General features: G+C 52.2%; 1 protein-coding gene across 3 annotated transcripts in view; it reads right to left on the bottom strand.

The window, feature by feature from the left end:
- The window catches only part of MYH11 (myosin heavy chain 11), a 99,233-nt gene that overhangs the window by 26,208 nt on the left and 58,599 nt on the right, over nucleotides 1–14,426 (bottom strand). For all 3 annotated transcript variants that reach the window (XM_069486887.1, XM_069486890.1, XM_069486888.1), the window contains 10 exons: nucleotides 9,886–9,981; nucleotides 7,694–7,812; nucleotides 6,401–6,553; nucleotides 5,290–5,463; nucleotides 3,980–4,153; nucleotides 3,633–3,747; nucleotides 2,522–2,715; nucleotides 1,046–1,167; nucleotides 896–965; nucleotides 628–788 (listed from right to left, as the gene is read on the bottom strand). In XM_069486887.1, the coding sequence (XP_069342988.1) occupies nucleotides 628–788; nucleotides 896–965; nucleotides 1,046–1,167; nucleotides 2,522–2,715; nucleotides 3,633–3,747; nucleotides 3,980–4,153; nucleotides 5,290–5,463; nucleotides 6,401–6,553; nucleotides 7,694–7,812; nucleotides 9,886–9,981 (1,378 nt within the window). The remainder of the gene's footprint in view (nucleotides 1–627; nucleotides 789–895; nucleotides 966–1,045; nucleotides 1,168–2,521; nucleotides 2,716–3,632; nucleotides 3,748–3,979; nucleotides 4,154–5,289; nucleotides 5,464–6,400; nucleotides 6,554–7,693; nucleotides 7,813–9,885; nucleotides 9,982–14,426) is intronic.

The raw sequence follows: 14,426 nt of genomic DNA, 5'->3' as shown, positions 1-14,426 counted from the left end.
GGGCATGGTCTGGACAGACAGACAGCTACTCCACCAGCCCCTGAAGTCCTCTCCAGGGTGTGACTTTCACTGAGGAACCCGAGCCTGTGCCCGGCCCCCAGGCTTCACAAAACAGATGGGCCATCACAACTTACGAATCTCATTTGGACATCGGGATACAGATACAGCCAAGTACTCTTTCCCTAAATACTGTAGCATATTCTAGCACTTCTGAAACGATATCCAGGCACCGTTCTAAGCGCTTTTCTTGCGTTATCTCATCAACTCTGCATGAACAATTCCATGAGGTAGGAAAGATAATGCTCATTTTTCAGTGAAGAAAGCTGAGGCTCAGAGAGGTTGAGTAACTTGCCCAAGGTTCATCAGCAAATTAAGTCAGGGAGCCGGGACAAAGACCCAGGCTTAAAACTCTAGAACCCATGGTCATAACTTCTCCCCGCCCTGCACGCATAACTGGGGTATTCTTCCCCCTCGAGAGGAGGCTGCCATTCAGTCCCTGGTGCCTCTAAAAAGCAGACAGCCTCTTAGAATCGGGGAATCAGGAGAGGGGGCCAGAAAGTCCCCTGAATATCTGTGATTCTGGCTGTGTGTGTGAGGGGGTTTGAGGATGCAGGGAACCATCTTTACTTTCTGGCCAGGTAGCCGCGACACATCGCCTGGAAGGCCATGATGACATCTGTGATCTTCAAGTCTCGTTCCTCCTCCAGGTGGGCCAGAACCCCTGTCCGGAAGAAGATCTTGCTCTGCCCGATCCTGTACAGGTTGGGGTCGAGTTCCAGGGCTTTGATCTGCAGAAGGAAGGGAGAGGAGAGTTCGTGTTCGCAGCTGCGCCGCTTGGCCGGCCGGTGGTGCAGGGTGTCTCAGAAGGGTCCCGCCCAGAGATTTCGGGGCTTACCATGAGGATGCAGGCCTGCTTCCCGTCCATGAAGCCTTTGGGGATGGCGTTCGCCGCCAGGATCTCGTAGCTTGAAACACAGGGCAGAAGTCACCAAGCGCCCCCCAGCGCCCGTCCCTCCGCCCCACCTGCGCCGGCCCGCGGGCTCACCGCTGGCGGAACTCCTGGAAGACGATCCTGTTGGGGAAGCCCTGCCGGCAGATGCGGATGCCTTCCAGCACGCCGTTGCACCGCAGCTGCTCCAGCACCAGGAATGCGTCCAGCTTGCCGGACTGCGAAGGCAGAGAGCACAGTGGACCCCTGGGGCCGGGACCCGGGGGCAGCAAGCCCCGAATCTCACACCTGGATGGCCCCCCTCACTATGCCACGGGGGCGCGGACACCAGGCATAGGCTCGCTGAGGGTACGGGGCAGAGCAGCACGCCCTCTCCAGGGTTTCATCCCTTTCTTTGGCGCTGGTTATCCCGTGATCTCTCTTGCACTTGGTGGCACTGATATCCCCTGGCTGGAAACGGGCTTCCTCCTTGTCACCGCCTGTCCCTCACTTCCTGTCCGCCACTGGTTCTACGGCTCCTACCTCCCAAATGTCTCCCAGTCCACCCACTTCTCTCCACTGTCCACTCGCCACCGCGTGCTCCTGCCTGGACAACCGCACCGACCAGCCCTGCCTCTCCCTCCGACCCCTCGTTTGGTCTAGAACGTAAATCTGACCATATCCCTGCTTAAACGCCCCCAGTGGCGTCCCCAAAGGAGGCCACGCTCTGTCAGCACCCAAGGAGCTCGGAGATCCAGCCCCTGCCTCCCCGTTCCGCCTCATCTCGCCCAGTCCCTGCCCCACACCTACGTGTCCGCACCCCGAGATGACCCGCCCAGCGTGTTCTTGCCTGCATCCCTCACGTCGCACCCCCACGTTCCTGCTCATGCTGGGCCCTCCGCTCCGCCAAGCTGAGGCCCATCGCTGTCAACGTTCACGTTCGCCAAAAAGCTTCCTCTGAGCCCCGAGGCGGGGACGGGGCTCTGGTTTTTTGGAGTCCTCGTAATTGACCACGTTGTGACGCGGTTGTCAGCTGCGTGTCTCCCTCTCCCCCTGGGTCTCCCACAAGCTCAGCACTACTGACATCTTGGCGGGGGGTAACTATCTGCTGTGGGGGCGACCTGTGCCTTGCAGGGTGCTTAGCACACCCCTGGCCTCTACCCCCTAGAGGCATCCGCCACCCGAGTTATGACAACCCAAAGTGTCTCCAGACATAGTCAAACATCCCCTAGAGGACATGACCGTCCTCAGCCGAGAACCTGCCCTAGACCATGAGACCTCGCAGGCGAGGACTACAGTTTACCCAGCGCTGTAGCCCGAGCTCCTGGCCCAGGGGGAAGCTCAGTCATTATTTGCTGCCATGATGAATGAATGAATGAATGAATGCATGGCTGAGCGCCCTGAACAGGAGCTCCCTGGCTGAAAAGTCTCTGGATACACTCTCCCTTCCTCCCCTGCCTCCTTTTGCCTCCACGGTATGGCTCCCAAGTTCACAACCTTCCACCCATGGCAGATAGAGCGAGGGGCGGGGGATGGTCTGCCAGCTCCGGACACGCCTGGGCTGGGAGCCCCGGCAGCGGATGGCGGCCTCACCCTCTTCTCGTGGTTGGGGATGATGCAGCGCACGAAGTTGGGCGTGGTGTTGCGCAGTGTGGTCATCAGCTTCCCCAGCTGCTCCTTGTACAGCTGCCCCACCGTGCGGAACATGCCCTTCTTGGTCTTGGAGGCGCTGGGCAGCGAGCTCTCCGTCATCTTGGCCATCTGGTCCAGCCCCACGATGCGGTCCACTGCGGGGTACAGCAGGAGCGGCGTCAGCCTGCGGCCCACCCGGGCCCCCACCCCTGCCGGCCGGAGGACGGGGCCGGAGGGCAGTGGGGTGGGGAGGGGTGGGTGGCTTTGCATGGAGAATATGCTCTAGGAGACCCCAGGTCCCCTCAGTGGGCAGCGTCCCCCGACCCTCTGCAGTAGGTCAGGGGAGGCACTCGGGGGACGGGTTTCCAAGTGCTGTGCATTTGGGAAATCCTGAGAGCACCCGAGTGGCCGAAGGAACAAATTCCCTCTGATGCTGTCACGGAGACACGGGGGACAAGCCTGCTCTTGCTGCTGACTCACCTTGGCCTCCACCATTTTGTGCCTCAGTTTCTCTTTCTACAAATGGAGGTAATCAAGTGTCTACCTCCCAGGGCAGGAATAAGCGAACAAGGCACGTAAAGCCTGTCACTCCCTGCCAGCCTCCGGTCCTTCCTCCACCGACAAAGTCATTGAAAGCCTCCCGCGTGCGCGAGCTTGAGCACCTCTGGTCTAATTTAACCCTCACGGTGCTCCTAGGAGGGGCAGAAACTATTTTCCCCAGTTTTACCAATGAGGACCCAAAAGCATAACGACAGTGAGTGACCTGTGCAAGATCACACAGCTAGCAGGTGGCAGAGACGAGACGGAAGTGAAGTCCTTCTGCCTCCAGCTGGGGCAGTGCATGTCCCCACGCCTGGTGCGCTGTTTCTGTCACCTACTGCCTGAGCCCTGACCGCAGGGCCTTCTCTCTGGGGCCTAGTGTGGGGTGGAAGGGCGGAGGGGCCGCCACCCCCGTGCACGGGCTCCCCGCCCGGGGCAGGTGTAGAAGCAGCGGGGCTGGAGGGGGTGGAAGGAACACTTGGGTGTTTCACTGTCCAGCTCAAAGCAGCCTCCAGGACAGGGAGGGCCTCACCGTCCTTCCACAGGTCGGCCACAAACTTGTCTGAGGAGGCGTTGAGGAGGGAAGTCACGTTGTCATTCAGCGGGTCCATGTTCTTGGTCAGCCAGGCACTTGCGTTGTAGTCCACCTGCCAAGGACACCCCACCGGTCACACGCCCTCACGTCAGTTAGAAACCGCGGTCGGCTGGGGTATACTAGACAGGCTAAATCTCGGGCCTTGCAGATGCTCAGGCAACTCATATAGACGCCTTTGGAGTTCCCAGCCGGCCCTGGGTTCTGCCGTTCCCAAATTACTCCAGCTCCGAGCGCCTGCCTGGGTTCCCTGGGACAGGGAACACCCGGGGGCCCGCGGCTGGTACCTTCCCCGCATAGTGGATGATGGAGAACTCGGTTTTGTCCTTGAGCTGCTTGGGCTTCTGGAACTTGGGGTGGTTGCCCTGCTCCGTGCAGAGCTTCTCCACGAAAGACTTGTCCGTGGCCTTGGGGAACCAGCACTCCTCGTCCAGCAGGGCCAGCACACCCGGGGGGTTGTTCTGCGGGACACAAGCAGGGCCGGGTCAGATGACGGCAGGGGGCACCCGAGCCTGCGGGCTGCCAGGAAGAGCTGGCCACCCGCACACGGCGTACAGCCATCCCCCAGCTCTGCCGCCGAACTTGCCTACGTATAAAGATGGATCCATGCCCGCCACGCCCCCAGTCTAACCTTAACTTCCCCTGTGGCCAGGGGACCAGTACTGGGGATGGAGGCCAGTACTAGCAACAGATCACGATGTTTGCCGCCCCCAGTGGGCGACACACACACGCCCCCGCCACAGAGATTTCCCAATTCTTGCAAACGAATCCATTGCTTGACTTCCACATGTTCTTAGGGCTCCTGTGAGTAAAGCATTTCCTTGTGACTGAGACAGTCTCAACCAAGGTGTCAGGAGCACCGTCAGATCTGTGCATGCCGTTCCCTCTGCTTGGTGTGGTCTTTACTTTCTGGACTCAGCCTCAGAAAAGCCTTTCCTGACTGCTCTGTCCGAAGTGGGCCTCCCTAAATTATTCTCCGTGTTGGCCTCACTGGGAGTGTTAGTGGGTTTATTTGTCTGGTTTTGTCATCTGTTCCTCCAGGAGGGCAGGGACAATGGCCACCTCATTTATGGTTACATCCCTAGCCCCTGAAGAGGGGGGCCTAGCACATAGTAGGTGCTCAGTAAACAGCCATTCGATAACTATTAATTGTTCACCTACTATGTGCACGGTTCTAGGAGTTTGGGATACATCAGTGAACAAAACAAAGCCCACTGCCTTTGGGAATGAATGAATGGGAGCAAGGAGAAGGGAAAGGAAGAGACAGAAGGAAGAGAGGAAAGGAAAGAAGGAAGGGAAGGAAGAGAAGAAAGAAAGGAAGAGAAGAAAAGAAGGAAGAGAAGAAAGGAAGGAAGAGAAGAAAGGAAGGAAGGGGAGGGGAGATAGAAGGAAGGGAGAAATAAATAAAGAAAATACCATTGATATTAAAATGTGGGTTAATAGAATCATGATTTAGTTCACCAAGATTCAGGTTACAGCCTTTGAGGACTGGCTGATGGGGCAAGCTGTGGCCGTGGAGACAGTGCAGGGTCACATGTCCCCTGAAGGCCACACGAATGCAAGCGTGACGTGGGCCACGCACGCCCACGCCGCTCACCGGCCGCTCGATGAGCTCGATGCAGGGCTGCAGGTCCAGGCCGAAGTCGATGAAGTTCCACTCGATGCCCTCGCGCTGGTACTCCTCCTGCTCCAGGATGAACATGGTGTGGTTGAAGAGCTGCTGCAGCTTCTCGTTGGTGTAGTTGATGCAGAGCTGCTCGAAGGAGTTCACCTGAGCACGTGGGGAGGAGGGGGGGAGTGAGCATCTCCTGGGACGTCAGAGGACTGTAGCCCCAGGGAGGCTCCAGCCCAGACAGCGCCCCACGGCCCGGACAGCCTCTCCACAAGCTCCCGTCGGCCTGCTCCGCACCCGGGGTGGGCTTGGGCCCCAACTCGTGCTGCCTAGAGCCCACCAGGCTGGCAAGATCGACCTCTTCCCACCTACATGGCCCTCTCACACCTTGTTTTAAGGACATTATCTCCTCTACCTGCGCGACGATCCATGGATAGAATAACCTCGTAAGACATGTTACCACGTGCATTTTACAGATGTGGAAACTGAGGCTCAGAGAAGAAATAACTCTGTAGTGGGCATCTTTTGGGATATCTGTGCATCTGAGGACCTTTCCTTTCTCTGAGAACTTTCCTCCAATCCACGAGTATGGGACCCAGTGTTCACGTTTGTGCTACGTGAAGTACTGCAAGATCCTGAAAACAGTGCTTGGCTTGGAGGTGACAGTGTGGGGCCCAATTCAGGAGAGTAAGAGTCAAGGAGACCCAGTTCCAGGATTTGAGTTGGAGAAGAGATGTGCTGTTTTTTGCCAGGATTACTGAGAGGCAGTCTGGGCCCGTGGCAGCCACCTTGCCACCATGGGGACAGCCGGCTTGAGGGTACAGCCAGTATGGAGGGAGGCAGACAGACAGATGGCAGGAGAGCAGGCCCTGCCTACTGGATCCCATGGGACCTCTGGCCTTCTCGGTTTCACAAGGCAGTGTTTTCCCTGTTGCATTTCTGTCTCTTACATCGTCTAGGATCTAACCCTAACTAGGAAGCCTCCCAGCCTATCGTGGCCACCTGCCTGCCTTTCTCCAAAATCACGAGTTCTCCCAGGGAAAGCCTCATCCTGGAGAATCAAGACCATGGCTGTTATGAACCCACCAGGCTGTACCTCAAAGATCTCAAATCCAGCAATGTCCAGGATCCCTAGGAAGGAAGCCCCTTGCCGATGGGTCTTGTCCAAGGCTTTGTTGACGCGGCTGAGGATCCAGCGGAAGAGGCGCTCGTAAGTGGCCTTGGCCAAAGCCTCGACGGCAAAGTCAGCCTGCAGAGGAGAGCGAGGGAGGGGAACACGGTTATTCCCAACGGGCTGCGTTTGCACATGAGCCAGGCTTGTGGTTCAGATTTTTATTCTCCCTCTACCTATCATCAGTCCTTAAAACAATAAACAGGCTGGGCACAGTGGCTCACGCCTGTAATCCCAGCACTTTGGGAGGCGGAGACAGGAGGATCACTTAAGGCCAGGAGTTTGAGACCAGCCTGAGCAACAGAGTGAGACCCTGTTTCCACCAAAAATACAAAAATTAGCAAGCTGTGGTGGCATGTGCCTGTAGTCGCGGCTACTCAGGAGGCTGAGGCAGGAGGATTGCTTGAGCCCAGGAATTCAAGGTTGCAGCGAGCTATGATACCACCACTACACTCTAGCCCAGGTGGCAGAGTGTCCCAAAAATAAATAAATAAATAAAACAAATAAAAAAGGGAAATTATACCATCTCTACCATCAGCAGGAAAGTAGCAGTAAGAGATAGAGTGGCCAGACCTAAGGAATGACCACAAAGGCAATTAAACACTTCCCATCAGAGGGAATACTGAACCCCATCCACCCTGGGGATCATTTAGAAGAAGTGCTCTGTCGTTCTTGTTAAGCAGTGGGTCCTCCAAACCTGACGTGGGACTTGAAATGTTCCAGTGTCTGATGGATGAGGGATAAAGAGATGCATGGGTAGATAGACAAACAGATGGACAAATGAACAGATGCGTAGATGGACGGACAGAAGGATGGATGGATGGCCGGATGAATGGGTGGACAGCTGGATGAGTGATTGGGTGGAGGGATGGATGGAAGGATGGGTGGGTGGATGGATGAGTGAGTAGGGGGAGGGAGGGACGGAGGGAGGGAGGGATGAATGGATGGGTGGGTGGTGATGGATGAGTGAGTGGGCAGAGGGATGGGTGGGTAGGTGGATGGATGGATGTGTGGATGAATGGATGGATGGGTAGATGGATGAGTGAGTGGGCAGAGGGATGGGTGGGTGGATGAACGGATGGGCAGATGAATGGATGGGTACCTGTGTGGAGGGATGGGTGGGTGGATGAATGGAAGGATAGAGGGATGGGTAGGTGGGTGGATGGGTGAGTGGTGAATGGAAGATTCTACAGGCATAAATGGCAAGTGCATCATTACCTGTTCTTTTGTCTGAGCTTTCTGTACCAAGTCCCGCCCAACTTTGATACGTGGGGTCAGAATGGCTCTGGTGAAATCGGTCACGTTAATTCCCATGAGGTGGCAAACTTTCTGAGCAGCTGAGTGGAGAAAAGAAGCATCCTGAGTTCATCACAAAAGAGATGGCTTGGCACGGCAGGCACGCCACACGGGACGTTTGCTATCTGTGTCTACACTGCCTTCTCCTGGAGAAATGGAACCTGATGGTAGTGAACGTAGCATGAAAGAGTCCCAAAGACTGCTGTCCTCAGTCACCTCACCCTCAGTACTTTGCTCAGAGGCAATGACAGGGGTGGGCTGGAGGTAAGCCCCAATTGGGGGCTTAGGGTCAGATAGTTCTAGGTTTAAGTCCTTGCCCCTTCCTAATTCCAAGTCATGTGACTTTGAACAAGTTATTTAGCCTCCCAGAGTCTCGCATTTCTCAGCTTTCAAAAGGATCAGCTCTTGGGCTGGGTGTGGGGGTTCACGCCTGTAATCTCAGCACTTTGGGAGGCTGAAGCAGGAGGACTGCTTGAGCCCAGGAGTTTGAGGTTGCAGTGAGCTGTGATGATGCCACTCTAGCCTGGGCAACAGAGCAAGACCCTATCTCAAAAAAAAAAAAAAAAAAAAAGAAGGAGGTCAGCTCTTGGGTTCTTTGTCAGGTTGTCAACAGGATTCAGTGAGGTGAGGTAAGGTATGATTTGTTCTGCTGTTCTGGGGTATGTATTGCAGCACTGTTTGTAACTGCAAAATATTGGAAACAACCTATGCATACATTAGTATGGAAGTAGACGAATACATTGTGGCTTTTTCATAAAATGGAATACCAAACAGCAGTTAAAGGAATGATCTCTTTCTTTCTCTCTAGACCAGAGGTTCTCAGTTGGGGACGACTTTGCCCCCGGGGGACATTTGGCAATGTCTGGAGACGTTTTTGATTGTCACACTAAGGGGGTGCTACTCTTGAGAAACAATCTAAACAATGGTGAGTATGGAGTGAAACAAAGCAAGTTGCAGAATGGTGCCTACAGTGTGATATGCTCTATGTAAGTTAAAAACACAGGCACAAAGCGACGGTATACACTGTTCAGGTCTGTGCGTGTGGAAGTGTAAAGCAGACCAGAAGGTACACGGTAAAGGATGATCGTGGTTGCTGGAGGTTCAGGGACGGGCAGGAGGCTGGGACCCAGCGGAGAGAACAAGAGAGCGTCAGTGTTATCTGTACGGCTCTATTTCATGTTAGAGACAAAGAAATATTATAACATTTTCCCAAATGTCTATTCTGGATAGCGGGCAGAGAGTTGTTATATAATTGTTTAAATTTCTGCATTTTAAAACTTCTCCTCAAAAAAAAAAAAAAAAAAAATCTGCCACGAGCTGCTTCCTTAACTCAAAGCCTAGTGTTGTGTGACAGTTTGCATGTACAAGGACAGTAGATGGAGTGATTTTAGGATTTTTTCCCCCCATCTCTTGGCAAGGGTGTTTTTTCATTTCTTCCCCTGAAGAGCCGGCAAGTGGGAAACCAAGTTTTCCTCTCGGCTCAGCTACCAGCAGGCATAGTGGTGGCCAGGAGATCTTCTCAAAACAAAATGCTGCTTATTTGTGGGTAGGGCTGTCAGATTTAGAGGGAACAACATATATAGAATGCCCAGTTAAATCTGAATTTCAAATAAACAAGAACATTTTTTGGTATAATTATGTTCCGAATATTGCATGGGACATACTTATAACAAGTATCTGTTGTTTGTCTGAAATTCAGATTTAACCGACATCTTGCGTTTTATCTGGCACCCCTAATGTGCAGGGCAACTTGCGGTCTGTCTGACCGGAGGTACCATGTCCTGCTTCCTGCTGTATCCTGGCACCTGGCACACAGCAGGTGCTTGAGACGTATTTGTTTAACAAAACAAATGAGTGGAGGGTTTCAGAAGAGAGACTCTTGAAAGATCCTGTCTGATCTAAAACTATTCGGTTTTCCCCGCTACATCCTGTTCAAAGACTTTCACATAGGGTCTTGCACAGTGAAAAGTTTGAAAAAAGAAGTCAGTGATGATAACCTAGTCCAGTTATTATTAATATCCCAGACACCCTCACCCAGAAAAATAGCCAATGACGGAGTGTGACCCTCCCTCCTTCCCCAAAGTCATCAGTTAGTGGGAAAATGTGGGCAGTACCTGTGTTATCGGGCATGGACGCCTGGTCTGTGTTTCTTTCCTTCTTGAAGACGATATTTCCGAGCTGTAGCACGGATGACACCACCTTCAATATGGCTGAGGGAGGAGGGAAGAGAAGAACAGTCACAGATGTCAACACCAAGGTGCTCTGCAGGTTTGGAGTCTAAAAGTCACAGGGGACCCAGAGCCAGCCCACATCTTTCCTCCAAAGAGACTCAGTTCTGAGCCCCTGCATCTAGGAGACACTTAAACAACCCAACTCCCTGCCATCAGGGGAGAAAGCCTGATGAGGGGAACTGGATAATTTCAGAGCGTTGCTAAAAAACCTTGCACAGTGAAATACCGTGGATCAGGGACTGGCCTGCAGCCTGTGTACCAAATGTGGCCCACTGCCTGCTGTTATACATAAAGCTTTATTGGAACACAGGCACGTCGATCATTTACATATTGTCTATAGCTGTTTGCAGACAAAAAAACTGACACGTCTCACGGACACAAATGCTGAACAAAAGATGCCAGATGCAAACCAGAACATTCTGTGTAAGTCTGTTTATAGAAAGTTCAAGAACAGGGAAAACTAATCTATGTTGTTAGACATCAGGATAATGGTTATCCCTAGTTGGGAGAAACTTCTGGGGGGCTGGTGATGCTCTCCTACTTAAAGTAGGTGCCAATTACACAGGTATGTGCAGTTTATAAAAATTCATTGCATTGTCCACTTACGGCATACACAATTTTCTACATGTAAATCTTATGTCAATAAAAGTTTTTTTTTTTTTTTTAAATCCTGTGCTTCTTAGCATACTCTGCTGGGTATGCAAGATGCTCATGTTAGGAAGGTGGAAATTTGTTTCTAAGTGTCTCCAGACAAAAACACTGTGTTCCCAGAATAGTTTGATCCCTTCTAACTCCATACTCTACCCGCGTTACTGTTAAAATGATTTCTGTGTCTGAAATCCCCACAAGACCATGAGTTTCTGGAGCGTGGGGGGCCTGCCCGAATCATCTTTGAATTCCCAAAACTGAATCCAGGGTCCAGACGTACAGGGGAGGGGAGGGAGGGAGGGAGGATGGTAGACGGAGGATGGATGATGGATAGATGGTAGATGGACAGACAGATGGATGGATGGATGGAAGGATAGATGGAGAATGAATGGGTGACTGATTAATGCAAACACTTGGCTTAGCTTCACTCAGGCACAAATCAGAGTTTTGGCTTGTAAGAAGTCACCATGTTCCCAAAACAAACCCTGGAGATTCCAGCCTTCTCTGCTTCCTCAGGCCAAAGTAGGGGTTACGAGGCCCTTCACAATAGCTGTCCTCACACCACAGGGTCCCTGGCCCAGCTCAGCAGGAGAAAGACCCAGCTGCTGACCACCCACCCATCCGCTCCCACTCACTGTGGCAGAAACCCCTCCCCCCACCCCGTGAACAAAGCCGCTATGGACAGGACATTGCTAAGACAGTTTCTTTTAACAACAACGTCTATGAAAGGGGCTTCGTAAACTGTCAAGAGCTGTACTCGTGGTTATTAAAGCGCAAGTCTGAACTCGCCATTGCCGAAATGCCTGCAGAGCCCAGGTGAGCAGTCTAACTCAGGGTTTCTCAATCTTGGCACTATGAAATTGGGGGCCAGATAAATCTCTGTTGGGGGGGTGGCTGTCCTGGGCACCATCCAAGGATGTTTAACAGCACCCCTGGTCTCTAACCACTAGATGTCAGTGGTGCTCCCTCCAGAGCTGTGACAACCCAAGTATTTGCTAAATGTCCCCTGCGGGGTTGGGGAAGAGCTCACCCCTGGTTGAGAACCACTGGTCTACATGAACAAAGCTGACTGATGGGGACTGTGAGGACCCCACCCGGAGGGAGGCAGCAGCCACTCCATCGTTGTCACGGGGCAGATAAGCCTGGTATTGCCAGAAGTTTGAATTTTTCCAAAGATGATGGAAACTCAAATTTTGACATGAAGTCTACCCATGTTTAAATGTTAGGAGCCAATTTAAAAAAATTTGGAAGGCTGTTGTGGCCAAATAATCTCTTCTGTGGGCTCGGGAGTCACCAGTTTGCACTTTGTGGCGGAGCTGATGTGATCACAGTGATGACAAAAGAATGCCACCACTCCCAGGGTGTAGAGATGAACCAGCAGGAGCTGGCAGACAGCAAGGTGGAAAACTGGAAGGGGCTACACAACGGCAGGGGTGGTGAGGACGGGCTGTCCGGTGTGGTGGTTGGAAGCACACACGCCACAGTTAGACAGTCCTGGGTTCAAATCCCAGCTCCACCTTGCCGAGCCTCAGTTTCCCTATCTGCAAAATGGAGATGGCGATAGCATGAAGTTTATGTCAGGAGAGGGACGCAAGCGGCTGGCCAGTAGGGGGTGAATAGTGGTGGCCACCCATAGTGAGTTCAATGGTCGGTCCCAAACGCTATGTCCACCTGGAACCTGTAAGTGTGTTTTTTTATAGGGGAAAAAAGGTCTTTGCAGATATAATCAAGTAGAGGATTTCAAGATGAGATCTTCTCGGATTAAACTGTTAGCTCTAAATCCGATGTCAAATGTCCTTACGATGGACACAAGAGGACACACACAGAGCAGAAGGCCACGTGGAGGAGACAGACATTGGAGTGATGCATCTACATGCCAAGGACAGCTGGAGCCACCAGCGCCCAGGACAGGGGCAAGGGACAGATTCTACCCCGGAGCTTCCAGCAGGAACCTAACCTGCCAACACCTGGATTTCAGACCTTCAACCTCCAGAACCGGGCGAGAATAAATCCTGTTGTTTTAAGACACCAAGTTTGCAGTAATTCATGGCAGTGGCCTGCGGAAACCAACACACTTCCCTCATTCCTGAGGAACAGGAAATGGGGCCACCAGCACAGGGCACAGTTACTGCCAGGGGTCCACGGGGCGGGTGATTTTAGGAGGCACGTGAAACTTTACTTTTGATATTAATAGTTCTTCATTCTAATTTTTAGAAACGATATAAGCAGGGCATAAAAGATCACTGATTTTACAGAAATTATTGTTTAGGACAAAGCCCAGAGTGGAGAGGGCTATAGAAATCTACCTGCACATAAAAATATTCAGCCAACGATAACAGTGATGAAACCTGGGAAGTGGTGCCAACTGCAAATGTCTGAAGTCTGAAATACGGACCTAGACAAACTCCGGGAGGGTCTGAGTGCACCCAGGCCTCATCCAGCCTGTTGATAGCGGCTGTGTGACTTCATGTCAGCTGTTAGCCTCTCTAAGCCTTTGTTTTGCCTGCTGAGTACCCCCCTACCCCCCTAAAAAATAAAACTACCACACAGGCTTGTGGATAACACAGCACTTGAACATGCTCAGTGACCATTAGCTGCGACTGTGCCATTATCATCACCGCAGTCCTACACTGCGACTGGCTGGCTGCCTGACCTGGGGTTGGAGTCCTTTTCCCTCGCTGAGCTCCAGGAAGTGGCGGGGTGGGGGTGGGGGAGTGGGGCTGGATTGGGAGCAGAACCCAACATGGCAGGACAATCCTGGCCTCTCCGGGTCACCCGGGCGGGACTCGCCACCTCTTTCAGCCCCGTGGCGGGGTCGGGGGAGCTCTGGTTGGACGGCGGGGGTTGGACACACTCCGGGCTAAGGCCGTGTCGTGAGCGCTGGTCACGGCACACGCCATCGGCTTAACGCTCGCTCTGAGTACTGTCTGCCCGTGTGTACTTAACTTTTTTAAAAAATTCACTTTCTTCCCTTTCCTTCATTTTATTTTAGTAGGTAACTTTCTCTACCTTAAGTGAAAAATCAGCTTCACTTGCCATAAATAGAAGCCACCTATAAATATAAATATAAGGAAAACAAGCAATATGGAATTCTGGTTGGATGCTTGCGCCTGCCCGAGCTACCGGGAGGCCACTCTCCACGGTGACAAGCGAGCCCGGCAAGTGCTAACCCACACGGAGAATACACCGGGCTGCTTTTTGCCTCAGTTTCCACCTAGGCCCTGACCCAGATTATTTAAAGCATTTTCAGTGACAAGATTTCCCTTCTCATAGACAAAGGGAGGCGCTTGGAAGTCCACGAGACCAGAGAGCGAGTCCCAGCTCCCTCAGCAACTCGCTGTGTGTCCTTGGGTAAGTTCCTTCACTTCTCTGTGCCTTGGTTTCCTCATCTGCAAACTGGGGATAACCGCAGCTACCTCGTAGGGTTGCTGTGATATTAAATAATGCATGTAAAGCACTTAGCATATTGCTTTGGTGCCTTCACTTTAAGTATGTTATAAACGTTTCCACATAAGTCAAAGTCTTTCTAAAACACAATTTAAGTAGCCCCATTGTTTTCTTTCACGAGGATAGACAATTTACTAAATCCTCTATCAACCGACAATTTAGGTTGTTCCAGGTTTTTATCATTTAAATAAAACTGTACTGAACATCCTAGCATGTTAAGGGGAAAAAAAAAATAGGATTTGGCAAATGCCTGGCACACAGCAAGTACTTACTCAGTATTTGTTGTTGTTGTTTTTTTTTTAAGTGAGCTTAGAAGCAAAACTGACCCC

The sequence above is a fragment of the Eulemur rufifrons genome, chromosome 14, assembly GCF_041146395.1.
Source record: "Eulemur rufifrons isolate Redbay chromosome 14, OSU_ERuf_1, whole genome shotgun sequence".
In the NCBI taxonomy this organism is placed as follows: Eukaryota; Metazoa; Chordata; class Mammalia; order Primates; family Lemuridae; genus Eulemur; species Eulemur rufifrons.
Note: the sequence above shows the minus strand (reverse complement) of the source record. Positions and strands in the feature narration are given on the sequence as shown.